The following is a 27,067-nucleotide window of genomic DNA, read 5'->3' on the forward strand; positions in this document are numbered from 1 at the left end:
CGCATGTTGTCTTCTTTTTTTCTTCTCTCTTTGCTTCTATTTATGTTTCTCTGTTTCCCCACCCAAACAGAAAGAAAAATCTACAGCCACTTTTCTTTTAGTGATTTCTTTCCTTCATCATTCACACATTTCTCTCTGCTCTGAAGGATTGAAAAAGAACCCTTTTAGGTAATTTTTACCTTTATGTAATTGGAATTGTATTGATGATTTTCTTGGTTCATTTCAATATGTAATTATCTCATCCGGCTAAAAGTTTCAAGCTTTTTGCCTCATTTTTGTTTCTTCTGTTTTTCTTCTGTGCATGTTCATAATTTACAGTAAAGCTTTTATCCTAGCAGCCCCTTGTGGGTCTTGAAATATTGATCTTCTTAACTGCTTTTGTGATTAAAAACCTATACTGTATATCAATTTTTGTAGTATGAAACATTAAGATGACTCTTATGGTTTTTTTTTTCTTGGTTTATATCTTCTTGTTGTTCTTGCAAAACCCATGATGATTTCAAGTTTCTCATGCAAAATTTTTTGCTGTTTTTTTGGTAGACACATGTACATCTTTTTGACAAAACAGTCCTTTTGCATCTGAGTAAAAAAAAAAGAAAAAAACTAGCTTTTTGTCTTATATCTGAGATTCCCTTATGCTTAAATTTTTATAGTTTGTCTCATGAGTCATGACCTTTTCCACTCGCTTTGTTCATCTCTGTTCTCTGACTAGAATCTCTTAATCTGTTAGGCCAACCAGAGATGCAAAACGGTCACGAAGAAACTGAAGACCAAAACCAAATGGTATGTTTTGTCTTTAACTGATTATCTTCTCTCTATCACTGTTTAAAACTGCTATGAGTATCAAATGTTTTTTGTGATTGTGGAAATAATTCGTCATGATTAGGCACTGTGGTCTTTACAATTCTGAATTTAGCTTCTTTTTTTCACTTGGGGTCATAATCTTTTTTTTTTTTGATAAAAAAATGGGGTCCTATATAATCTTTATAGGCCAGAGATGATAAACTTCCTCCATTTTCATGGGAAAGGAAGTTGAACAGTCAAGCAAAGACCCCTTCTCAGTTCAAACTGACTAAACGAGATCATCTTCATTTGGTAATATCATCTTTCTCGCGCTCTACCATTCTTTAGCTAGAAAAGGATGCCTGAATAAAGATTCTCCAATCAAAGAGACATATTCATAAACGAGGATTTTCCGTTCAAAAAAAAAAGTTACAAAAAAATTATAAGGATTCCTCTTTCTTTCTTTACAAGTTATGATTTAGGTCAGATGCTCTGTTCTTCGGAACTTAAAAAAAAAAAAAAACTAAATCTCTCTCCCTCTCTCTGTTTTGGCTTTTCAAAAGTTTCCATTAGGCTACAGATTGTGGCGTCACACCAAAGAAGAAGCCGCAAAAGGAAGAGTAAGAGATCTTTCTCACAGAATTTTTATCCTCACAAAACATTTGATGACCTTTGTTTTCATCAAATTCTGAAAACTTGCCAAAACCTGCAGGCTTCGATTTTCGACATCTTCAGAAAACACCATATAACCGGAGATCATGGCGTCCCTTTAGGAGGAATTGGGTATGAAATTGATATAAGCTTCAAAAATTTCTTAGAGCACAAAAAATATCAATGCTCTAAACGTTTAAAATCCTCAGTTGCAATGTATTAATGTACAAAACCGCTGGCGAAAAAACCGTGTTTCAGTGCAGGAAGCATTGGAAGGAGTTACAAGGGTGAATTTCAGCAGTTCAAGCTGTTCCCAAAAGTTTGCGAGGAAACTCCAATCCTCACAAACCAATTCTCTGTAAGTGAACAATCATGAAACTTCCTGAATTCTTCTGTTGTAAACCATTTCTTGTGTCTTTGATGGCTTTGTGATTTAACCCTCCCATGCTTCTTGATCTGTTTAAATTATAGGTTTTTGTTTCTCGCCCGGGCGGTGTGAAACACTCGACTGTTTTATGCCCAACAAAGCCAGAAGTGATTAAGTAAGTCAAATCCATTCTTTCTTTCTTGCGTCTACATCAGATTCTTAGTTAAAGAAGCAGAATGAATTTACAAATGATCTAAATTATGCTATTGTATATGATTGTGCAGAGACAATGGAGGTTATTTGTGCAGAGGCCAAGCTCCAAATATAGGAATTGAGTCTTGGGACTGGAACATGACAGGGGAAAAATCCACCTACCATGCTCTTTATCCAAGGTCTTGGACAGTCTACGAAGGTATAATGTTCGTCTGAAATGTTTCTAACCATGTTTATACTACAAATTGCAAATTCTTGATTTATAAGTTATGAAAATGTTTTAACTTGATGAACAGGTGAACCTGACCCTGAACTCAGAATAGTCTCTCGTCAAGTCTCTCCCTTTATACCTCATAATTACAAGGAAACCAGTCTTCCGGTTTCGGTTTTCAACTTTACGGTATGAATAATCTATGGCGTTTACCTCAACGGTATAACTCAGGAAACAACTTGTAGCTGAGCTATTTTGGTTATGTCTTGTTTCAGGTGACTAACACTGGAGAAGAACAAGCAACTGTTACTTTGCTCTTTACTTGGGAGGTAACTAGTCTCAATACATAGCAACTCTCCCCTTGATCATTTAAGAACCTTTAATAGATTGGCTTCCTCTGCCTATTTTGTAAGAAATATTCGATACAAAAGTGATCCATTTTTCGCTGTGGTTAATTAGAATTCTGTGGGAGGAGCTTCTGGGTTAACTGGACAGCACTTTAACTCAACAATGATGTAGGAATCTCCATCCAATGCTGAAACAGATATTTCTATGTGCTCATTTTAGTGACATGGATCTTGTTTTCTGTTATGGAATCTTCTAGGGCAAGAGATGGAGTTCATGCAGTAGCTTTAAACCACAAGTAAAACACACTTTCTCTGGCTCTTTCATTAATTTAGTGTTGATCATTGGAAGATTTTGTGTTGATGTTTGTTATGCAACTTATCTTGCAGGACAGCAAATGGACACCCACCAATTACCTACGCAATTGCAGCAAAAGAAACAGAAGACGTTCGTGTCTCCTCTTGTCCTTGTTTCTTAGTATCCGGTACAACTCCTAACAAAATCACAGCAGGAGATATGTGGGATGAGATTAAAAAGGTAAGACTCTTTTGGTTAAAAACTAATCTTTTAATTTTCAAGTGTTTTGTATCACTATTAAAAGGAAAGATCAAAAGTTTAAAGCTTTTCGTTTTTCTTTGCTCCTCTTAAGAACGCATCATTCGACAAGTTAACATGCAATGCATGCACTCCATCAAAGCCTGGAACTTCCATTGGAGCCGCCATAGCAGCAAAGGTGAAAGTTCCACCGGGATGTGAACGTACAGTCACGTTTTCACTCTCTTGGGATTGTCCTGAGGCTAGATTCGACAAGAAGACTTACCACAGGTATGCGTATATGACCCTTCTCAATCCAATTCAGGAAATGAAATCTTGTTTGTAACTTGAAATTCTTTTGCTCATAGACGATACACAAGATTCTATGGCGGTTTAGGAAATGCAGCGGTAGCAATGGCTCGTGATGCTCTTCTCAGTATGCAACAAACATTCCCTTTTCTTTTTCCCTGCCCTCTACTTAATCTAAGAGATTATCATCTCATAACGCTTTCTTTTTTTCTTGACTGTTCTTAGACTTTTCTGACTGGGAGACTCAGATTGAAGAGTGGCAAGCTCCTATTCTTGCTGACACAACACTTCCTGAGTGGTAATACTTTTGCTTCAACTCCTTTGCCAAATTGAATTGAGCTGAAGAAAGTAACCAAGAAATTGTTTTCAGGTATCGAATAACTCTCTTCAACGAACTATACTATTTCAACTCAGGAGGAACCATCTGGACAGGTAACAAATATTTGATTCTTCAACAAACATATATTTCTCTAACTTTCAATCTTCTTAACCGGATTTCTCAATTTTGTTTTTTCCCTATTATCTGTAGATGGGTTACCACCGAAGCAAAGCCTAGATAGTATAGGAAAAAGAAAGATCTCTCTCAGTACATCAACTATAGACAATACTGAGCCAGACCAGAACAACATAGCCTTGGACATCTTGGGAAGAATCGATGCGGTCTGCTCACAGATTCATGCTCCTCTATCCTCAACACTCGGAACCGCTCTTACTCAGAACACTCAAGAAAACATTGGACAATTCCTTTACCTTGAAGGGATTCAGTATCTAATGTACAATACCTACGATGTTCATTTCTACTCCTCTTTCGCATTGCTCATGCTTTTTCCAAAACTCGAGCTAAGCCTCCAGAGAGATTTCGCTGCAGCGGTTCTAATGCACGATTCCAGCAAGAAACAGGTCATGAGCTCAGGCGAATTCGTTACAAGAAAAGTCCTAGGAGCGGTTCCTCACGATATCGGTTTGAACGATCCATGGTTTGAAGTAAATGCTTATAACTTGTTCAACACGGATAGGTGGAAAGACTTGAACGCCAAGTTTGTTCTTCAAGTCTATAGAGATGTGGTCGCGACCGGTGACCTAAACTTTGCAAAAGAGGTTTGGCCATCAGTTTACACTGCAATCGCTTACTTAGACCAGTTTGATAAAGACGGAGATGGGATGATCGAGAATGAAGGGTTTCCGGATCAGACTTACGACGCATGGTCTTGCACAGGCGTGAGCGCTTACTGTGGAGGTCTCTGGGTCGCGGCTCTTCAGGCCGGATCTGCATTGGCCCTAGAAGTTGGGGACAAGGGAGCTGCGGTTTACTTCAATGCCAAGTATGAGAAAGCAAGAAGCGTGTACGAGAAGCTTTGGAATGGTTCTTATTTCAATTACGATAACAGTCGAAGTGGCTCAAGCTCGTCAATCTTGGCTGATCAATTGGCTGGACAATGGTAAGTGTTAAACAGAACATGACTAATTCTTCGTTTAGAGGTTGAATAGTGAATAATGAGTATTGGCATATAGGTACGCGAGAGCGTGTGGATTGAAGCCGATAGCGAAAGAAGAGTGGATAAAGACAGCTTTGGAGACGATCTACGACTTCAATGTGATGAAAGTGAGAGAAGGGACACGTGGAGCTGTGAACGGGATGTTACCTGATGGACGAGTAGACACAAGCACGATGGTGTCGAGGGAGGTTTGGGCCGGGACTACATACTCGGTCGCGGCTTGTATGATTCAAGAAGGGCTTGCGGAGAAAGGGTTTAGGACAGCAAGTGGAATCTATGAGACCGCTTGGTCTGACCGGGGTCTCGGGTAGGCTAACCGTGGGATAAGTTTTCTTTGTTAACTCATCTATGTTCGTGATGTATTAACAAGTTTTGTTCGGCTTTTTTTTGGGATGCAGCTGCTCATTTCAGACACCAGAAGCATGGACCACGACTGGCGAGTATAGATCACTTTGTTACATGAGGCCTTTAGCTATATGGGGGATACAGTGGGCACACACAATGCCACAACCTAATAAAGAACAAGATCAATTGTTCAAGCATCAAGAGGAAGTGGAAACGTCTGTTCTGTTTGAGCAACATGCCGGGTTTATCAAAGTGGCTCACTATCTGAAAACCACCAAGGGAAAAGACCATAGAAGCCGCTTCCAGGCTGCGTACGAGACCTTCCTCAAGCTAACCCGCCTATAGGCCACAACCTAATAATGAGTCGCAGACGACCAGTTCTGGTCAGACTGCATAGCTTCTTTTTTGTTCCCTCTTTTTTTTTTTCTGTGGTTGTTTCAGTTGTTGGTTATTACTTTACAAGTATAGACGGAACCAAATGTTAATAAACTGTCTACACCGTCTTGGATATGTAATTGTTTAAGATCTCAATTGCTATTCTTTAATTCCCTTAAACGTTTGATACAGTCTGTTCAGTCTTAAGAACATGATCCAGTGCTTCTCTTTACCATAGAATGAAGACGTAGATGAGACAACACTTCCCATTGTAAGAACATCTAAGTTGTTTTTATTTAAGAATTGTAATACCTGAGAAACAGTTCGGTAAAAACTCTTTATAATAAGGCTTGCGAACCTAACTACTAAATGTCGATGAATACAAAACCTTCAAAGCAAGAATCAGAAATAAAAGATAATAACTTAGATTTTAGAAACACCTTAAACACGATAATAACAGCAGTACAGCAGAAGAAGAAGAAGAAGAAGAACAAATTAATGTGTACTCAGATGACGGTGCAAAATGTAACGGAGGAGTCATACAGGTTTAGATCCAATGATAATAAGAAGGCACATCAAAGACCTGGGGAACTACTGAGACTGTCTAAAACCGGACGAGCAGTTTAGGCATGCAAGTCTACTAACCTTGCACACTTATGATCTTCTAGCGAGGCGCATCATAAGCCTGGTCTGCATCGTACTGATTTGAGGGTAGGACTAATTCACTGTGCTGTTCCAGGAGCAGCTGCATAGCCTGCTGATTGAGTTGCAGATTGCTCATAGCCGGCCTGAGCAGGTGCAGTCTGAGGATACGCGGTTTGGCCAACAGGTGCAGAATATGCTGATGCGTTTCCACCTCCATAGCTAGGATATTGAGAGCCGTATCCATAGTTTCCATTGCTCTGAGCCGGTGCATTACCATAAGCCGGCTGTGTAGAGGGATATGAACTATAACCACCGGTTGGAGGTACTTGCCCGTACCCAGCTGAAGTTTGCTGCTGCACACCAGAAGTTGGCTGAACACTGTGCTGCTCATAAGCTGGGGCAACTGGTGGTGCTTGTGTACCATTATAACCATCAGACGGTGCTGCAGAGCTGTATGAAGGGTAAGTTTGCTGAACAGGCGCATTTGATGCATAGCCATATTGCTGTTGTGGAGCCATGTTTGAACCATACGATGGTGCTGCTTGAGTTGGACCTTGGTAAGGCACATCACCAGAAGGTGCTGCTGGCCTTGGAGGCCCATATCCTTGCTCAACTGATCCCTGCATCCCGTAAGGTCTAGCTGGTTGCTGCATTTGGTGTTGACCGCCTGCCGGGGGATAGCCCTGTTGGGAGCCTCCATATCCTCCATAAGATTGCTGCATAGGAGGATTATCATAGTTTGGCTGATCATACATCTGCCCATAATTTTGCGGAGCACCTGACTGGGAGTAAGGAGCAGCATGGGACGGCACAGGACCTGAGTTTTGAGCTCCTTGCCTACCGTAATAATCGTATGGACCAGAATGTGGAGGTCTTTGTTCCCAACCAGAACCATATCCACTTCTAGGAGGCATATGTTGTGGAGGATAACCGCCGGAATTGGGAGGTCTGTAATGTGAGCCCGGAGAATGGTACGGTCCACCATGGTGGTAATTGTATGGCATTGAGTGTGGCCCATGAGGACCACGCGAACCCCATTGAGGTGGACCACCTGGTCCTCGGGGTTGGTAAGGAGGCTGGTTATATCCACCAGAATAATGTGATGGTCTTGTATCCTACAAAAGATACAACCATGAAAACTCCTGTCAGAGACAACAAAAGAGTACATAAAATCTCACACAGCTGATAAAAAGAAGAACACAGAAAGCACTGCTATTTATCTGAAACTTATTTGTGCAACAAAGCAGGTCAGCTTCACAGCATATCATGAAATCTCTAAGTTCACAAAAGAATCCAAAATGAGGATACGACTAAAAACACAGCAAGACAACAAAGAATTTCATCAAAACAGGTCATAAGCAGGCATTCAGAAACATCACATATGTTAAAATTATTAAAGCCTAAAAGTTATAACTCTACAACAATTCAGCTGTCAATAGCATTCCAAAACTGTCTACCAACAATTCAGCTGTCAATAGCATTCCAAACTGTTTCAAACTGAGCATAAAGCCTTGGCGTCAACTTAGTACCATAGCCTATGTGAAACTGCAGTACATGTTTGATATCAAAGCCGATTATTTACAGCACGCACAATGGTCTCACCAGGCTCCTCTTTAGTATTTCAAAGATCATTTGAGAAAATGTAACACAACGGTACTGTAGTATATCCATGCTCACACTAAGGTCTTGAAGTTTTCAGGATACAAAAGCAGCCTTACCGACTACTAGAACCTGCAAGTCTGAATCACAAATGCCAAATACCTTCATCCGTAGACCTGGGTGATGTCTACTGTACACCAACAAGGCAATGCTGACCCCAATTGAAAGGTAATGGCCACATCTGCATTTTTAAAGCCAACACCAATTCGACATCGACACTTTAAATTAAAAAATCATGGCAAGTGACATTGGGGACGGAACATATGATCTTCTTAACAGGAGAAAGTGAGCATCTTTCTTTACAATATGCACATAAGATATCCTTCTTATTGCAGCAGCATGAACCAAGTACTCTTTTAGGACATCAACATGCAACTATTCCCTAAATCAGCGCAGCCACCATAAATTTGCACTAAACTTTTAAATTAAGACAGCAAAGCTTTTGCATATATTACAGCAGGAAAGTCAGAAGAACATTTGCCCCATCAAAACAAATCCAACGTGAATCAGCATAATATGAACACAATGATTAAGGCAATGGACCTAAAATTGATCATAGGCAACAAGCTATTTTTACAGAGATTGCATGGACCAGGATATTAGCAAACAAAAATTGCCTACTTAAACTAAAACAGATAGCAGGAACACTGAGAAAACACAGATTTATCACCTCATTAACTATGTAGTTGCATTAGTGAAAATTAAGTCAAAAGCAAACATCAGGATATGATTAACGAACATCTTTGTATACCAGATAAATGATGCATTAAGATGAATGAAAACAAAGCACTTGAACACTCACATGTTACAAATACAATCAGCATGGTTGCAAAAACTAAAAGCAATGACATCGTTCAGAGGAAAAACATCAGAACACAAACCTGGTACATAACATCCTTTATCAACGCAGTAGCAATATCAATCTGCCTTTTATCACCAGAAATACGAACAGTCCTTTCCTTAGACCCATCACCTTCTTCATGTGGTATTAACTATATGAAAAGTATTTTAAACACTATTATCACAACGTATCTCACTACTCGAAATACACTCGACTGAATAAAAGTGGCCACCTGAATGCGTGCTCTCGACTTTGTCTGCATGTTCTTGATAGTTTCCCCACCTCGGCCAATAATCACACCAACCTATCAGTTGAAGATGGATTAGGTTTTTCTTGAAATGATCACTGATCAGGCAGAACAATCACCAGGAAATACCTTATCATTTGGAACTTTAATTTCCATTTGTTCTGGGACCCCCCTTGCAAAAAGGGCAGGTACACCTCCTGATTCAGTCTAGGATCGCAGCAGAAGAAAAAAAAGTAGCCAAATCTTAGGCCTCACAACAAAGTAAAAATTGCTAATTAAAAAAGAAACCAACACTGATGTCAAAGACAACTTTAAACCTCTGCTATAACTTGATTGATAAGCTTCTCTGCTTTCTCAATAGAAGCAAGATTTCCAATTAACTCCACCGGTCTTAAAGCTGAATTTGGATCAGCCTCTGCATCCCTCCGAATTTGGATTTTGGCACCAGAATTGATCTGAAGATGCCGTACCATCTCCCCGCCTTTACCAATAAGCGTGCCAACCTGCGACGCATGCGGAGAGCACATAAATAAACTCAGCAAGACTTACTCATACACGAGTCAAAAAGGAAACCCAATCAAATCACCTTTGAACTTGGGACATCTATTCGGCGAGTTGTGGACTGGGTGTCGTCAACTTCCTTATTAGAACTGCCACCATTTACTTCTTTACTTCCGTCGCCAGTCTCTTCATGAGAACCATCGCCGTTCACTTCCTTACTCTCGTCACCAGTCTCCTTCTGAGAGCCACCAGCAATTGCCTCCTTAGTTTCGTTATCATCTTCCTTGTGAGGGCTGCCATCAGTGACTTCCTTACTTTCAATTTCAACTTCTTTCTCAACAATGGCTTCATTCGTTTCCTTACTATTGTCATCAGCTTCCTTCTGAGAAACAGTATCATTCACCTCCTTACTTTCTTCAACGGAGGTTCCAGCCTCAACAGAAGCTGGTTGGTTATCATCGGATTTACCAATATCATCCATCTTATTCTCAGATTCCTCAGCGTGATTGGGCGCCTGAACTTTTTCAATTAGAGGATTACCATCTTGGTTCTCCACTTCCTGCGCAGTGGGTTCATTAGTTCCCTCTTCCTTGGATTCTTCAGGCCTCTCCTCACCATTGTCTTCTCCTCTTTCTTGATTTTTCCCAATACCTAAATCAAAACGAGAATGCATGATTCATCTACCCCAAAACAAAACAAACAATCCACTTTACTACAATTCTGTAACGTAATACATAATAGATACTTCAGATTAACGAATCCAAGAACAAATGTTAAGGCTTTTCGAAAAGCACAACCCAGAAGAAAAAAATATCGAATCCGCCCAAAATCCCTAGTATGTAAACAAAGCCAAGGAATCGGAGATACCTAACCCATCGGCAACCCAGAAGAAAAAAATATCGAATCCGCCCAAAATCCCTAGTATGTAAACAAAGCCAAGGAATCGGAGATACCTAACCCATCGGCAGCCTCATCGTCGAGCTTCGGTCGCTTCGCATGAGAAAAGTCAGTAGCTTTCTGGCCAATATCTACAGAGACTTCGTAAGAACGATCAATCGAGCCGTCGTGTTGCTCGAGGAGCTCCGATTCGACATTCTCAAGCTTGCGTTTGTGATCGGACGGCTGAACAGGGTAAGCGATAACATCTTCCTCCGCCATGTGTTGATCGGGAAAAAGCAAGAAATTGCCTTCTTTGGTGATAAATCGGCGACCAGGAAACGTTAGGGCTTCGGAACCAGTGAGTGTACGGGGAAAGGACGGGAAGTGTCGACTTGTGTAATTAAGCGTTTACTTCTACTCTCTAAATGGGCCTTTTTAAATAGGCCTATTGGGCCTTAATTTTGTTTCGAACTGAAGCAATTGTGTTTGGTTCCATTTTATATGCTCATCAGTTTCTATGTAAGAAAATTATTGGAGAAATAACGAAACATGGTGTTGGAGGTGAAAACCGCACCCCGATTTTCTCCAGTACAAACCGAGATCGGCGTAACGTAAACCAGGTTCACGAAAGAATGTATCGGGAAGACTGGGCCGAATAAAGTCTTGGGCCGAACGCAGCCCATTAAGCCGAGATCGGCGAGAAGCTTCTCGAAAGAACCGAGAAGTTCCCCGAATTCGGACAAAAATAGGAAAGTTTCGCAATGGAAAAGGAAACTACTATGAAAAAAAGGAAAAGGACCGAGAGAAAAGGAAATTCCTCTCGGTCCCATATCGCTGGAGATGCACTTGATGACCGACTCAGAGGATATATATAAAGGAAGATGAATCGACGCCAGAGAACACAAGATATTCCAGAGAAGACTTAGAGACTGAGAACTCATCACGCTAGATTCTTGGTTTCATAAACTCTTAGTTCGTTATTATCTACTTAACTACCGAACTCAATTGTACTCTTTCGATTCGATCTAATAAAACCCGAGTTTACCGATCTAAAGTACTGTTTTGCCCCTGGTCGATATTCACATATCAACAATTGGCGCGCCAGGAAGGGGGCCTAAAAAGAATTTTCAGTTTTAGATCGAACTTCGGATAGATCGAATCAGCAATGATGGATCAAGCCAACATTCACGAGGAAGGAAACCCTCTCGGTGGAGAGAACGCTAACGTCCGAAACCCAGCGGAGCAGGGAGGAGGAATTCCTGGGGAAAACGCTGTGACTGAAGCCGGCCAAACCCCCGCAGCCGTAGGAGGTTTTGGAACTGAATTGCTGCTCCAAGTGTTCAACGCCCAATTTGAGGCCATTAACAAAAGGAGTGAGGAACGTTTCAGTCAGATGGCAGCGCAAATCACCGAGCTCAGTCAAGCACGCACTCCCCTTCGAGTTCGGAACATTATTGACGACCTCAATACAGATGGAGACCCAGCCGGAACTAATGAGGTCTACCGCAGTCGGATCAGCAAACGCACCAGCGCCGGACCTAAGTCGCGACGCCGAGTTCGAAGCAATGAAGGCACAACTTCGTGAGATCACCTCGAAAATACATCAAGCAACAAGCGCAGCTCCGGAGATCGAGCACGTCATTCAGGAAACACAAAAAACACCCTTTACGCGCATAGCAGGAACACCAGTCAAACACATGGAGAAGCTTAAGATAAACATCTATGAAGGCAATACTGACCCCGGCACTTTTTGACATCATTCGGCATCTGCATGAATCGATACCAGTTCAAATCCGCCGAGGAGAGGGATGCGGTTCAGTGCCAGCTGTTTGTGGAGAGTCTGGGAGGAGTGGCTCTCGATTGGTTTTCACGACTCGAGGCGAACTCAATAGATAACTATAAGGAGTTGACGACGGCTTTCGTCGAACACTTCTCCATGTTCATCGGGCAGAACACCAAGAACTTCGAGCTCTGGCAAATAGCCCAAGGAGCAAGCGAGAGCCTTCGCGATTTCATCCAGCGCTTTAAGACGATTGTCGCTAATTGTACGATCAGCGATGAAGCCGCTCTCTTATGCCTTCAGAAAGGAGCTCGGATAAAGACTAGCTTCCGAAGCGCGATCACGCATAACCATCCACAGACGTTAGAAGACGCACTACACCGAGCTAATACTTACATTGCCGAAGAAGAAGAAGAAGCCGCTTATGAGCAAAGTTATTCGACAAAGCAACCCGAACGTTCGAAAGCAACAACTAACGAACCACAGTCAGGATACAGCAGAGGGTACGAGAATCGTAAGAAGTTCTACGCTAATGCGATCCAGCAAACAACCAAACAGTAAAACAATAAATGGGTCTGTGGTGAAGAAGATCAGGACGAGTCCTTTGTTCTGCGAATTCCACAACCGTAGAGGACATAGCACCGAAGAATGCAGACACCTGCGAGAATATCTACTCAGCCAACATCGAAAGGGGCCAATCTCGGTTGATGATCTCCGTCGCTTAAACACGCCTAGGAACAGTGGGCAAATCTCGGTTGACGATCTCCGTCGCTCAAACACGCCTAGGAACAGTGGGCAAATCTCGATTGACGATCTCCGTCGTTCAAACATGCCTCGACCAAACAACGTACAGCTCGAGAATGCTATCGCCAAGGATCCACCAACTCCACCAGCTTTACTGACGTTACCAGCTTTACCGGCGTTACCACCACCGCCACCGTATCTGCCTGCATTGCCCGAACAACAAAAACGCAATCGTGACGACCGAGCACCAGAAAACCATGCTCCCAAAGCAAGGAAACGCGTCAACATGATAATGGGGCCCATCGAAGCTTGCAGCTATTCGGTTTGAGCTATCAAAGAATACAGTAGACAGGCCGCCAGCGCACCCAAAGTCCCGCACGATCCGCCGAAAGGAACGCCTTTGGTATTTACCGAGGCTGGCACAATCGGGTTGTATAAACCGCACAACGACGCCCTTGTCGTCGAACTACTCCTCGACGACGTCGAAGTTAGCCGCATTCTGGTCGATACAGGCAGTTCGGTTAACATTATCTTCAAGGAAGCACTTGACCAGCTCGAGTTACTATCAGATAAGATTGAGCCTTTTATCGAGCCACTTACAGGTTTCGACGGAGAACGCTGCATGGTCAACATCCCGATCTACCTCGGCGGAGTCGCAAAGATCATCCAGTTCCTCATCCTCGACAAACCAGCAATCTACAACGCCATTCTCGGCACACCTTGGTTACACGCAATGAAGGCGGTGGCCTCGACGTACTCAGTGCCTGAAGATCCCAACTCCCGACGGTGTCTACACTCTCCGAGGAAACCAAGCCGTCGCACGATCATGTTACATAAACGAGTGCAAGTTTCGTTCGGCCAACCAAGCTTGTGTCATCAGTTCACTAGGTCCGACAAACGAGCTTGTCGTCCAGCAAACCAAACCTAAGCAGGAATCAATTATTCAAGTGTGGATCGACGCAGTAAGGCCAGAGCGTCAAGTCGGAATCGGTGCCGAACTCGACTCAAGCATCCGCGATCCACTCATTCACTTTCTGAAACAGCATTCGTCAACCTTCGCATGGTCGGTAGAAGATATGCCCGGGATTGATCCACAGATCGCGTGTCACGAGCTTAACATCGATCCAACATACAAACCGATCAAGCAGAAACGCCAAAAGCTCGGACCAGAGAAGGCACAAGCCGTCAATGATGAGGTCGAGCGGTTGCTTAAAGCAGGATCTATTACTGAGGTCAAATATCCTGATTGGTTAGCAAATCCCATAGTCGTTAAGAAAAAGAACGGTAAATGGAGGATTTGCGTCGACTTTACCGATCTCAATAAGACATGTCCGAAAGATAGTTTTCCTTTGCCTCATATTGACCGCCTTGTGGATGCAACTGCCGGAAACAAACTACTCTCGTTTATGGACGCATTCTCCGGATATAATCAGATTCTTATGCATCCGCAAGATCGGGAAAAGACATCGTTCATCACAGACCGCGGCATATACTGCTATAAGGTCATGTCTTTTGGTCTGAAGAATGCTGGAGCAACGTACCGACGACTGGTGAACCGGATGTTCGCAAGCCAGCTCGGGCGAACTATGGAAGTTTACATTGACGATATGCTCGTGAAATCACTCGTCGCTACCGATCACGTCGGTCATCTTCGCACATGCTTCGATATTTTAGACCAGTATTGCATGAAGCTTAATCCCACTAAGTGCACGTTCGGCGTAACGTCTAGAGAGTTCCTCGGATACATAGTTACACGGCGAGGCATCGAAGCTAATCCAAAACAGATCGCAGCTATACTCGAGCTCCCATCTCCGACAACCAAACGCGAAGTTCAGCGACTCATTGGACGCATTGCAGCACTTAGTCGATTTATATCCAGATCAACAGACAAGTGCTTGCTTTTCTACCAACTTCTTTGCGGTAACAAACATCTCGAATGGAATGAGAAGTGCGAAGAAGCTTTTGCCGAGCTAAAAAAATACTTGTCTACGCCACCAGTCTTATCCAAACCCGAAACCGGCAAAACACTCTACCTCTACATCGCAATTTCGGAGTACGCGGTCAGCAGTGTTCTTGTTCGAGAAGATCGTGGCGAGCAGAAGTCAATGTTCTACACAAGCAAATCCCTTGATGGGTCAGAGTATCGTTACACGACCTTGGAGAAGTTCGCCTTTGCCGTGGTTATTTCCGCGAGGAAGTTACGCCCGTATTTACAATCTCACTCGATCGTTGTCCTAACTGACTACCCTCTTCGCACTTTCCTCCATAGCCCAAGTCAATCCGGACGACTCGCCAAGTGGGCCATTGAACTTAGCGAGTATGACATCGAATACCGAGGAAGAACTGCAACAAAGTCTCAAGTCCTGGCGGATTTCTTGGTCGAACTCCCACCTGAGCTCGTCGAAGCTAATCCTGTCATAAAACCTTGGATTCTCTACGCCGATGGCTCCTCTTCCCATAAAGGATCCGACGTCGGGATTCGTCTCAAATCCCCCGAAAGGGAGGTTATCGAACAATCATTTCGTCTTAGCTTCCCGACGTCCAACAATGATGCCGAATACGAAGCATTGATTGTCGGACTACGACTTGCTAAAAGTATTGGTGCCGAACACGTACACGCTTACTGCGACTCTCAACTTGTGGCTAACCAATTTCACTGTGAATACGAGGCTAAGAACGATCGCATGGACGCGTACCTCAAAGTCCTTAAGGATGTTGCTTCGGAGTTCTCAACCTTCGAGCTTACAAAGATACCTCATGATGAGAACGCAACCGCCAACGCCTTAGCCGTTCTCGCGACTAATTCTGAACCCGATCTTCGGCGAACTATCCCAATCGCAGCAATCGAACGACCAAGTATCGAGCCTGGTCCGAACTGCAACATCATTACAAGACGCCGTGATTACGAAGCCCAACCCAATCTCGCTCCACCCCTCACCCGGAAGACGAAACCCAGAGAGGTCGTCACCGATCTCAACACCAACATGGACGAACAAAACGATAACGAATCTGATCTCAAAGACGAGTCCGAAGGCCAACACGTTCCAATCGATATCGAAGCCGAAGGTGAAGACGAGCCCAAAGATTGGACCTTAGAAATTGTGGGCTACATTGGAGATGGAACGGTCCCTGCAGATAAATGGGCAGCTCGGCGCCTTAAGGCTCGTGCAGCTCGATACATGGTCATTAAGGGCACTCTTCTCAGATGGGATGTGTCCGGTGTACTCTTGACTTGCGTTCACGGCAACGACATCATGGAAGTAATGCAGAAAGTATAAGAAGGAGAAGGAGGGAATCACTCTGGAGCTCGGTCTTTGGCGTTCAAGATCAAAAAAGCTGGCTATTATTGGTCCACTATGCTTTCCGACTGCGAAAAGTATACAACACGCTGCGAGAAATGCCAACGTCATGGCCCGATGATCAAGCTTCCTACCGAGCACTTGATGACCTCGACCGCACCATACCCTTTCATGCGCTGGGCAATGGACATCATCGGTCCTTTTCGCCGATCTACGACTCAGAAGCAATACGTTCTGGTCGTCATGGACTACTTCACCAAATGGGTCGAAGCCAAGGCATACCCCGAGATTCACAGAATCGATGTCAAGAAGTTCGTCTGGAAATTTATCATCTGCCGACACGGAGTCCCGTACGAGATCGTTACGGACAACGGAACCCAATTCACTTCGATAATTTTCACTGATTTTTGCGTCAAGTGGAAAATCCGACTAAGTTTCTCTACCCCGCGATACCCACAAGGAAACGGACAAGCCAAAGCCACGAACAAAACCATTATTGATGGTCTGACGAAGCGACTCGATACCGCTAAGGGAACCTGGACGGACGAACTCGATGGTGTCTTATGGTCCCACCGAACTACACCACGACGTTCGACCGGTCAATCACCTTTCTTCCTCGCATATGGTATGCTATATGTCCAGCCGAACTCAACGTCCCAAGTATTCGCCGAACTATGCTCACCCAGCAACCCGACACGAATAACGATATGATGCTCGACATAATCGACTTAGTCGAAGAACATCGCGAACGAGCATTACTCCGGATATAAAACTACCAACAACTGGCAGCTCGTTACTATAACAAGAAGGTTAAAAGCCGTCACTTTGAAGATGGTGATCTCGTACTTCGCAAAATCTATCAAAACACAGAAGAAAAGAACGCAGGAAAACTCGACGCGAACTAGGAATTCCATACCAAGTGATGAAGGTTGTTAAGCCCGGCGTTTATCAACTCATGAAGTTAGACGGAACTCCGATCCCGTGATCTTGGAACTCAATGCATCTCAAACGATACTACTACTAGTTCGTTACGAGCTTGATCAAAAAAAAAAAAAAGCCTCCGAACTACTTAGTCGAAGCAAAAAACACTTTTGTACTTAGAAGTACGAATGGCTTGATCCCTTTAAAGGGTACGTAGGCAGCTCGTTACCGAGTCCAGATATAACATCAATAAAATTTTATTAAGTCAAAAACGTCTAAGTTTGAGTTCGGAAATCACAAGACACCGAACTCCTTGTTTTTACATCGAATTCTTGGCCAGTTGTTTGATAGCGTTCCACATGAATGCAAACTTAAAAAGCCGAGATCCGTCTTGCGAACACCCACATGGTGCCGCGACAAAACCACATATCAAAAGCCGGGGCCAGTCCCACAGTTAAATTTCTAAGTTACCAAGAACAATAAGCCTTGGACTCGTTTCGTGCGCTTACAGGAGTTCGAGTAAATTCACTCTTCCAGTACGACAACGATTTACTTGGGTTCCCCAAGCCGAGCTCAAATGCTCGCACAATAAGCTGAACTCCTCAGATTCGCACTATAAGCCGAGTTCTCAACACTCGCAAATGTAAGCCGAATTATCGCAATTCGCTACCGAAAGATAAAATTATGTTCAAACGACACTCGCTAAGTTACCGATCTATTACTTGCGAGAAAATGGTTTTGAAAAATTAGGAAAAGATACCATCAAAAGAACGGAAAGGCATATCATAAAATACGAAAAATAATAAGTTCAAAAACCCACCGAGGGTCTAAAAATAAGCATTACATATAAAGTAACACATGAAAGGGCAAGTAAGTTCGAGAAAGAGAAGAAACAGAAAAAGACTAAGTGGTCTTTGAGGTTGCAGCTTGATCGGCGTTCAGCATGTCCTCGTTCGATCCGAATTGCTCGCCCCTCACAAGATCTTGTGCACTCTGAGTCACGTTTGCAATCGGGACATAATTTTCGTCCGGGAAAGGAGACATCCGCTTATCCTCCTCGGTGAGAACGCAAGCATCGATTGAACGAAACTCTTCTAACGCCTTAGCATGCTTCGCCTCGATGTCGGCTACCATCTCTGGCGGGACCTCGTAGAAACCTTTCTTCTTCAGCTGCTTAATGAAGCCGAGAACTCCACTGAGCTGGTTGACCACCAGGTACGGCTTACGAGCCCGATCAGCATCATCCAAGCTTCGGATGACCTTCTCTAAACGTTCGCAAGCCTTTGCGTGAACGCTCCTAACTCGACCCTTCCAGTGGGTCACCAAGTCCCGCAGCCGCTCCCGGTCTTTCTCAAACTCCTGAGCAAGCATGCTTTGAGCCTCAGTCAGCTCTTTTCTCACCGCTTTCAACTCCGCGCTCTCTTGCTTCAGCAGATTGACCGAAGAGTGGAGAGTGTCATTGATTTGGAGCTTGGTAGCAAGGTGTTCTTCCGCTTTGACGACCTTCTCCTCAAGCTCGGCGATCCTAACCTGCTCGTCATACAGTGCGACTTCATACGCCGCGACCAAGTTGTTGGTCTGACTGGCGAGCTGCACGAAGTGAAATATGAGTTAGAACTCATACTTAGAAAAATAATAAGATCAAGAAAAGAAATAAGGAAATTACCACGGCAGTTGTACGAGCAATTCCCTTATACAAGTTGGGAAAGCGTAGCTCGGAGATCGCCGGAAGACTCGGAACCTCGGTTGAGATCTTGTGGTATAGGTCGGCACAGGCATCGACGTTCTCCTCAAAGGGGGTCTCCTCGTAATAGTCAAAGTAGACCTTAGCCCTCTTAGCCGGCTCTGATCCTGGAGAACCCTCGGCTTGATCTCTTTCCTGCCTTTTCCGGGAATGTGAGGCCTCAGCTCGATCCTGAGGCATAGCAAGGTCCGACGTCACAACTGTCGGTAGCTCGAGCTCATCAGCAGCACCTTGCACCCGAGAAGATTCTTCAATCCTCTTAATCTTCTTTGAGGACTTCTTCTTCTTCAACTTCTTCTGACCAGCCTGGTCAGGTGAGTTCGCAACAGGCGGCAGTTCTCCAGGCTGCTCGTTGGTCCCTTCGGCGGCAAGGGTAGGAGTCGGATCTGCAACGTTCGGCTCCTCTTCATCGAACAGAGTTGGGATTTCATCAAGCAAAAGCATCCTTGCTGTTCGGGTTCGTTTAGCTCGCGATTTCGGCGCTTTTCGTCTCGGAGCAGGTCGGGGCTTGTTAGCTCGAGATTTTCGTTTCAGCGGCTTTGGTTCTTGGACGGAACCTGCAAGGGAAATATATCAAGAGGGAGTTCGGAATAAGCTCAAAATAAGAAAGTAGAGGTGAACTTAATAGACAAACCTGCTTTCTTAGCTCGACGTTGAAGGATTTCTTCCCAAACTTCGGGCCAACGGCGTTTACCGGCCTCACTAAAAGCGGCTTCAAATTCGGAAGTTAGTCCGGAGTTGAGAAGAAGACTTGAGAGATGACAACCTGCAAAAGATGGAACGAAAGAAAGTTAGCAAAATACAAAATCAGAATTTAACTAAGTACGAGATCATCTAAATCTACCAATCGGAATCTTCCACTCCGATTGAGTTGGGATGTCAGAGTTGCTGACGGTGAGATCGTTCATCTCGAGATAAAAATACTGGGATTCCCAGTCATTGAATTTACTGGGCTTAGCCCAGTAACGATGTTCTTTCTCGGCTTGGCGTTCGCTGCGAAGAACCAATCCTTGGATTTGTGGATGTTGACCGAGAAGAGGTCTTCAAAAAGCCGAGTGGATGGGATTTCGCCGAGCTCATCGCATAAAGTAACGAACCCTACGTAGTTCGTTATTGAGGCCGGCATCACTTGTGTGAGAGCTACGCCATGCCGATTACAGTACCCAAGAAGACGGGAAGGGATTGGAAGCGAGAGCCCGCACTGCGTGAAATAGGTCAAGTAGACGCAGAGGAAGCCTTCGGGGACGTCCCACGGCCGATCTCCAGCTTCTGGAATTATAAAGATGACTTGGTCCGAGAGCCCGTTTTCTTCGAGTACGGCCTGAACAGCACCCGGAGAAATAGAAGAAGACGGCACGTTGTTGGGACGAACGATCCTTCGCCTTGGAAGTGGTGGTGAAGCATGGTACACTGCTTCGAGGTTGTCCTCGGCAACGTCTGCTTCAGTGGCGTTCTCCTCCTGATTCTCTTCCTCCACCTCCTCGATCTCATGGTCAATACCGCCAGTGTTCGGCCCGGTCCGAGCTCCCGTTTCGCGAGTCTCTGTAGTCAGTTGCTCGGTAGCTTCGACTCGAGGTCTAGCACGACTGCTGCTCGCATCAACCGACCTAGAGTTCTTGCGAACTAGCTGGGGGGGATTGCTCTCTCTTTGAGAAGAATCTTATGAATGAGGATGTGAAGAGGAAGAGCTCGGCTCCGTAGGCTCACGGCGATCTTCCGGAAGAATCTGATTAGAAGAAGAATTGATCGAAGAGGAGTTCGAAGACATGTTGAGTTCGGAGAAATGAAGTCGAAAGAGGATCTGGAGAAAGTAAAGAACAGCTTGAAGATCGATCGGAAAAGATTGAAGATCGATCGGAGAATTTGAAGATCGATCGGAAAAGTCAAGAAATCGCGGCGGCGGGAGTTGAAGAAACGAGAGAGAACTACAAACGAAAACTAGAGAGAGAAACAAAATCTAGAGAGAAGGGAGAGCAGCATACCTTATATATGCTTGAGCGAGAATAATGAATGCGAGAAGAAATTATTCTCTTATAAACAGTGGGAATCGTGGTTCTTCGATTTTCGCGAAACCCCGGAAATCACGCGCCTCATTGAAGACAGGGTGCGAAATGTCCGGGAATGCGAATCGATTGCAGTTACCGAGCTCGGTTTGTGATCTACTTTTAGGTTTGAAACAAACGAGTTCGACTAAAAGCCGCTTCCTTTCATCGAACTGAGGGGGGGGCTAACTGTTGGAGGTGAAAACCGCACCCCAGTTTTCTCCGGTACAAACCGAGATCGGCGTAACGTAAGCCCGGTTCACGAAGGAATGTACCGGGAAGACTGGGCCGAATAAAGTCTTGGGCCGAACGCAGCCCATTAAGCCGAGGTCGGCGAGAAGCTTCTCGAAGGAACCGAGAAGTTCCCCGAGTTCGGTCAAAAATAGGAAACTACTATGAAAAAAAGGAGATGCACTTGATGACCGACTCAGAGGATATATATAAAGGAAGATGAATCGACGCCAGAGAACACAAGATATTCCAGAGAAGACTTAGAGACTGAGAACTCATCACGCTAGATTCTTGATTTCATAAACTCTTAGTTCGTTATTATCTGCTTAACTACCGAACTCAATTGTACTCTTTCGATTCGATCTAATAAAACCCGAGTTTACCGATCTAAAGTACTGTTTTGTCCCTTCACTACAAGAAAACAATCGTTTTCCAACGGTCCATTACGACGGTTTTTAAATCGTCACAAACTTACAACAATTTTACGACGATCTTACGTCTAATTTTAAAACCGTCGTAACACCGTTGTATAAAAAGATCGTCGTAAACTCGACGTACAATTTACGACGAATTACGACGATTATACATCGATAACGAGAGATTTGCTAGTAAATGTAAAATCATCGTAAATTCGATGCAAAATTACGATGAATATATGACGACTGCATTTCGATGTACATATTACGATGATTTTACGTCGAAAAAAAAGTTAGGTGAAAAACATTTAAAACATGTTTACCTAACAATTGTAGATGAAATATTTTATCGCATAATCGTCGTAAACTCGTCGTAATATTATTGTTGAATGTAAAACCGTCGTAAAAAGTCGTCGTAAAAGCGTTGTAAAGCCCGAATTTTCCTATAAATAGATTTTCATTCCTTCATTCAATCACAACACATCATCATTCAAACATAAGAGCATCTTCATCTTGGAGACCCATTGTAGGTCTCTTAAATTTTAGTATAGTGTTGTAAATCCTTATATATTGGGTTGTCCATTGTTGGAAACCCGAATTAAGAGTTATATTACTTTGAAAAAAAGAAGTAATAATATTATAAGGTTAATTTACTCCATTCACGTGGCTAGACGTGACACAAGAGACCACCTCCTTTATTGTCTAATCAATAAAAAGAGATATTATTTTGAGTTTATTTTCAAGATGTCTATATACGAGCTAAGAAGTTGGATGTATATGCGTAAAGATTCAGATGGGGCGTTGACACAAATATTTATGTTTCAGGCTACAAATATGGAGAGAACGAAAGATAGTGGGAAGATGTTTTGTCCTTGTTTGAAATGCAAGAATACGAGGTATACACTAACCAAAACCGTGTGGACGCATTTATTAAATAGAGGGTTTATGCCGCAATATTTTGTTTGGTATCTACATGGAGAAGGATATGGCAGTAATACTCATGGGAATGCTGGTAGTAGTAGTAATTATCAAAGTCATGTTGATATTGATGAATCGAATTATGGTCATCAGCCTAATCAGTATCAATATGATCAAAGTGTAGATCATGATAGGATGCACGAAATGGTGACTGATGCATTTCATAAAACGCATACTGGTAATGCTGTTGAGGAACCTAATGTAGATGCCAAATGATTTTATGATTTGTTAGACAATGCTAATCAGCCAATCTACGAAGGATGTAGAGAAGGCTTGTCTAAATTATCGTTGGCAGCTAGGATGATGTCAATTAAAACAGATCATAACCTGACTGAGGTTTGCATGGTTGATTGGGCTGATCTTCTGAAGGAGTATCTACCAGAGGATAACTTGGCAGCGGGAACATACTATGAAATTCAGAAGTTGATTTTTAGTCTTGGTCTACCTTCTGAGATGATAGATGTATGTGTTGACAACTGTATGATTTTTTGGAAAGATGATAATCAGCTGGAGGAATGTCGATTTTGCCGAAAACCAAGATACAGGCCGCAAACTGGTGGGCGTAAAAGGATACCGTACCAACGTATGTGGTATCTGTCTATAACTGATAGGTTAAAAAGGCTTTATCAATCTGAAAGGACAGCTGCATCAATGAGATGGCATGCAGAACATACACAAGTAGATGGAGAAGTTGTTCATCCATCAGATGCAAAGGCATGGAAACACTTCAATATGGTATACCCAGATTTTGCTAAGTTCAAACGGAATGTCTATCTTGGTCTGTGCACTGATGGTTTTAGTCCATTTGGTATGTCTGCTAGACAATATTCATTGTGGCCAGTAATCCTAACTTCTTATAACCTTCCTCCAGATTTGTGCATGCAAAGGGAATTTATTTTCCTAAGTATTTTGGTTCCAGGTCCAAATCATCCGAAGCGAGCTCTCGATGTATTTCTGCAGCCACTCATACATGAGTTGAATCAGTTATGGTATACTGGCGTTCGTACATATGACTGTTCTACGAGGAACAAATTTACTATGCGGGCTGTGCTTATGTGGACAATAAGCGATTTCCCCGCTTATGGTATGCTATCAGGATGGACTACACATGGGAGGCTATCTTGTCCTTATTGTCTTCATCGAACTGATGCGTTTCAGCTAAAACATGGTAGAAAAACTTGTTGGTTTGATTATCACTGGAGGTTTTTACCGGATAACCATCCATATCGGGAAGGCTCAATTGTGGCGGGAAGCTTGACGCAAGAGACTTCACACTTCACTTCATACTATTTTGCACCGAAAGTACGAACACGCAAAAGAGCTACTCGTCGATATGATGATGGAGGAGTTGGCCATACATATGCCGTTGAAGGTGTACCTGACATATTCTCGCCGATCGGACGTCTTAGTGGAAAACTAAAAGATGTTTGGTGGTCCAATGAAAAAGATTATCACAGTGCACATACGTATATCCTGTTAAATTGTGAAGAGTTGTCATCGTATGAAATGTACTTTTTAATTAATAATATCTTTATATGAGTTGTCAGTATTAATAACTATATTGTTGTTTTTCTCAGCACATTTGTTGATGAGGTTAAAGAATGCATATCTGGGGTTTCTGAAACTGAAATCAATGATCGTAAAGATCAACACTATGCCCAGTGGTTAAAAGGACAAATACGTATAAAATTTTAATTAAAAGACTACTTTAATTTGCTATATATCCAAATCAAGAAATTAAAGCGGAATTTTTTTCTTATTAGGTGGACCCGAATGATCCGGATGAATTTTCAACATGGTTCCATGAGCTACTACTAGGTCTGATGGCAAAAATAACTACAGCCTCAATGTATTTCACTCAGGGCTAAGTTTTTCACACATACCGTCACGGTGCAAAGCGGGCGACAACTAACTATGGAGTTTGTGTGAGGGGTGAAATCGATTTTTATGGAGTTCTGCAAGAAATAATTGAAGTAGAGTATCCTGGATTGTTAAGGCTGAAAACTATTCTCTTCAAATGTGATTGGTTTGATCCAACTGTTGGAAGAGGGGTACGTCTAAACAAGTTTGGAGTTGTTGACGTGAACAAATCACGATGGTACAACAGGTTTGAGCCATTTATATTAGCTTCTCAAGCAGAACAAGTAACGTTTCTGCTAGACCCTCGAGTTCGATCAACAGGAATTTCATGGTTAGCTGTAGTTAAAGTGGCTCCAAGGGGCAAGATTGTAGGGGTTGAAGATGTTCCACTTCAACAGAACACTTGTGTAGATCTGTCTGAACCAGATGTTGATGAGGAGATTTAATAAACCCCCGAAATAGGCAAGTTGAAGATCTTCCCGAAGATACAGAAGAAGAAGGTGATAATGAGTTTGCTGAAACCGATGATGACGATTTGGCGGAAGAAGACGGTGATGGTGATGAAGTAATAGAGGAAGATGAGTCTGATTGAGTTTCATGCATTGTATTTAGTGAATGTTTGGGTTTATGTAATTTGTAACTTTGTTTGTTTGAATTTTTTAAAAACCCTAAAATTCGGGTTTAAACCCTAAACCCTAAGTCTAGGTTTTAAGCCCTGTTGAATAGGGTTTCAACATTACGACGTCGTTACGACGAACCATCGTAATATCGTCGTAAGGTTACAACGGTTTTACGACGAGTACACTATTTCGTCGTAAAATCGTCGTAATGTTGAAATCCAAGAATTTGAATCTTTTATATCTTATTGGTTGTAAGATATTTCACAAATGTTTTTGAATGGTTATGTTATTTTATATGAAATGCTATCAATCTGATCAATCAAAAATTTGAAAAAAAAACATACATATTTACAAGTTCATGCATGTTTTCGTAAATGTTAAGTGAAAGGTTATATATTAGACTACGGAATTTCAATTTTTACTATCTCATGTCACAAATCCATCATACATGCAAAGTTGTAAACCTTTTGTTATATGTTAGGATACAATAACCTTTGCATTGTTCTTCATTCAATATCTCATTTATAAGATTTAGGGTTTACTCACTTTTTTAAAAAACTTCGTAAAACCGTTGTAATATAATCGTAAATTTACGACGGTTTTACGTCGAAGTTCTCTAAAACCATCATAAAACCGTCGTAATGTTTGCACCGGATAGGCTCTTGATCCGAGGTACGAGGTTATAAATGTTTAAACGTTACGACGGTTTTACGATGGTTTTGGGTAAAATCGTCGTAAAACCGTCGTAACGGTCAAACGCTCCCATCACGACACGTGTCATGTCATGCAGTGGACCGACTGTTATACAACCGAATCGTCGTAAAATCATCGCAAAGTTACGACAATTTTACGACGATCACAAAATCTATATAAGGGACGCGAGTTTTCCCCCTTTCGTCGTTCATTCCTCTCTTCTCCCCTCTCTCTCTACAATACTTTCTCTCTCTAAACCCTAACCCACTCCCTCTCTCCCTACTCTCCCAGCCAATACTTGTAAGTTTTTTTTTAAATTAATTTCATTACATATTCTTTTAGATTTAGGTTCGGAATTTAGATTTAGGTTCGGAATTTAGATTTAGGTTTCGAAATTTAGATAGGCCCGGATTTTGTAAATTTAAATAAATATTTGCAAAATTAGTAACAAATTTTTTTAAATTTTGTAGATTCTGTCGATATGGCTCCTCGGGCTAAGAGATTTCACTACCGACAGCTGGTAGAATTCTGACGGTTCGGCCCCGTCTACCTCGGCGACCGGATCAGCCATCCCGGAGTCCTTGGGCACACAACGGACGGTTTCCCAGCCGTCACCGCCTCCACCACCACCAGCCCAACTAGCGGCTCCCGCACAGGCCGAGCCTGAGGCTGATCCGATCCCGCCTGTACTGTATGCCCATTTTACGGTACAAGATCTTCTTGCACAGCCGAGTGGTGAGACCATGAACAAACTCGACCCGGATCGAGCCCCGGGCACATTTTGGTACGAAATTTTTTTCCTACAATATTTTTAAATTAATTAATAATTATTCTTATATATTTGAAATTAATTTACTTTTGTCTTACTATTTGACTAGGTTTACAACCGACAATACAGTCGGTCGTAACGTTGCGGATATCATCAAGGGATTTTTCGTACAACCCCATATCAGCTGGAAGAAGCTAGATCAGGCCACACTTGACACTTGGTTCAAGTGTTTTGCGGTAAGTAATTTACAATTTTGTTTAATTTTAATTTTAAATTTTAACTCTTTACAATAATTACTAACTTCTTTTTTTTCCTAGCAAAACTGGCATTGGGAAACATCCGCACACGGACGTGTGGAGACGGCCTTCAAGGAGAAGGTCGAATTCCGCCTCAACAACACCGTTTCCGACTGGAAATAGAAGTAGGAGGTTGACGGCGACAAGGCCAAGCCGGCGCCTATGGCCAATACCGTCTGGCGGGGCCTTGTCCAGTACTGGTTGGAACCGCACAACCAGACTACGGCCGCCAAGTGTTCCGGATCTAGGTAAGTAGTTAATTCCAATATATTT

General features: G+C 42.9%; 4 protein-coding genes across 4 annotated transcripts; 2 read left to right on the forward strand and 2 right to left on the reverse strand.

Moving 5' to 3' along the window:
- On the forward strand, window positions 1-5,769 carry LOC18991685 (non-lysosomal glucosylceramidase). The gene is made up of 20 exons (XM_006415003.2): window positions 1-168; window positions 731-783; window positions 991-1,095; window positions 1,347-1,403; window positions 1,496-1,566; window positions 1,693-1,792; window positions 1,906-1,976; window positions 2,086-2,213; window positions 2,311-2,414; window positions 2,501-2,554; window positions 2,685-2,740; window positions 2,830-2,868; window positions 2,960-3,107; window positions 3,220-3,395; window positions 3,473-3,540; window positions 3,639-3,711; window positions 3,784-3,845; window positions 3,943-4,852; window positions 4,926-5,216; window positions 5,308-5,769. Exons 2-20 carry the CDS (start codon window positions 742-744, stop codon window positions 5,597-5,599), a joined length of 2,847 nt encoding a protein of 948 aa, XP_006415066.1. The 5' UTR covers window positions 1-168; window positions 731-741; the 3' UTR covers window positions 5,600-5,769.
- A 340-nt stretch (window positions 5,770-6,109) lies between these two features.
- LOC18991686 (far upstream element-binding protein 1) lies at window positions 6,110-10,767 on the reverse strand. Its single transcript, XM_006415004.2, has 7 exons — window positions 10,476-10,767; window positions 9,608-10,173; window positions 9,339-9,524; window positions 9,151-9,228; window positions 9,007-9,078; window positions 8,815-8,925; window positions 6,110-7,389 (listed from the first exon to the last, which is right to left on the reverse strand). The coding sequence occupies exons 1-7, from the start codon at window positions 10,678-10,680 to the stop codon at window positions 6,352-6,354; spliced, it is 2,256 nt and encodes a 751-aa protein (XP_006415067.1). The 5' UTR covers window positions 10,681-10,767; the 3' UTR covers window positions 6,110-6,351.
- Window positions 10,768-12,172: 1,405 nt separating this feature from the next.
- On the forward strand, window positions 12,173-16,203 carry LOC112083885. Its single transcript, XM_024151997.1, has 4 exons — window positions 12,173-12,738; window positions 12,812-13,120; window positions 13,274-13,711; window positions 13,806-16,203. The coding sequence occupies exons 1-4, from the start codon at window positions 12,173-12,175 to the stop codon at window positions 16,201-16,203; spliced, it is 3,711 nt and encodes a 1,236-aa protein (XP_024007765.1).
- Window positions 16,204-18,048: 1,845 nt separating this feature from the next.
- On the reverse strand, window positions 18,049-26,474 carry LOC112083886 (meiosis-specific protein ASY2-like). The gene is made up of 5 exons (XM_024151998.1): window positions 26,280-26,474; window positions 19,814-20,516; window positions 19,524-19,655; window positions 18,812-19,446; window positions 18,049-18,735 (listed from the first exon to the last, which is right to left on the reverse strand). Exons 1-5 carry the CDS (start codon window positions 26,472-26,474, stop codon window positions 18,049-18,051), a joined length of 2,352 nt encoding a protein of 783 aa, XP_024007766.1.
- Window positions 26,475-27,067: the final 593 nt, after the last annotated feature.

Source organism: Eutrema salsugineum, unplaced genomic scaffold (assembly GCF_000478725.1).
Source record: "Eutrema salsugineum unplaced genomic scaffold, Eutsalg1_0 scaffold_5, whole genome shotgun sequence".
NCBI classification, from domain to species: domain Eukaryota; kingdom Viridiplantae; phylum Streptophyta; class Magnoliopsida; order Brassicales; family Brassicaceae; genus Eutrema; species Eutrema salsugineum.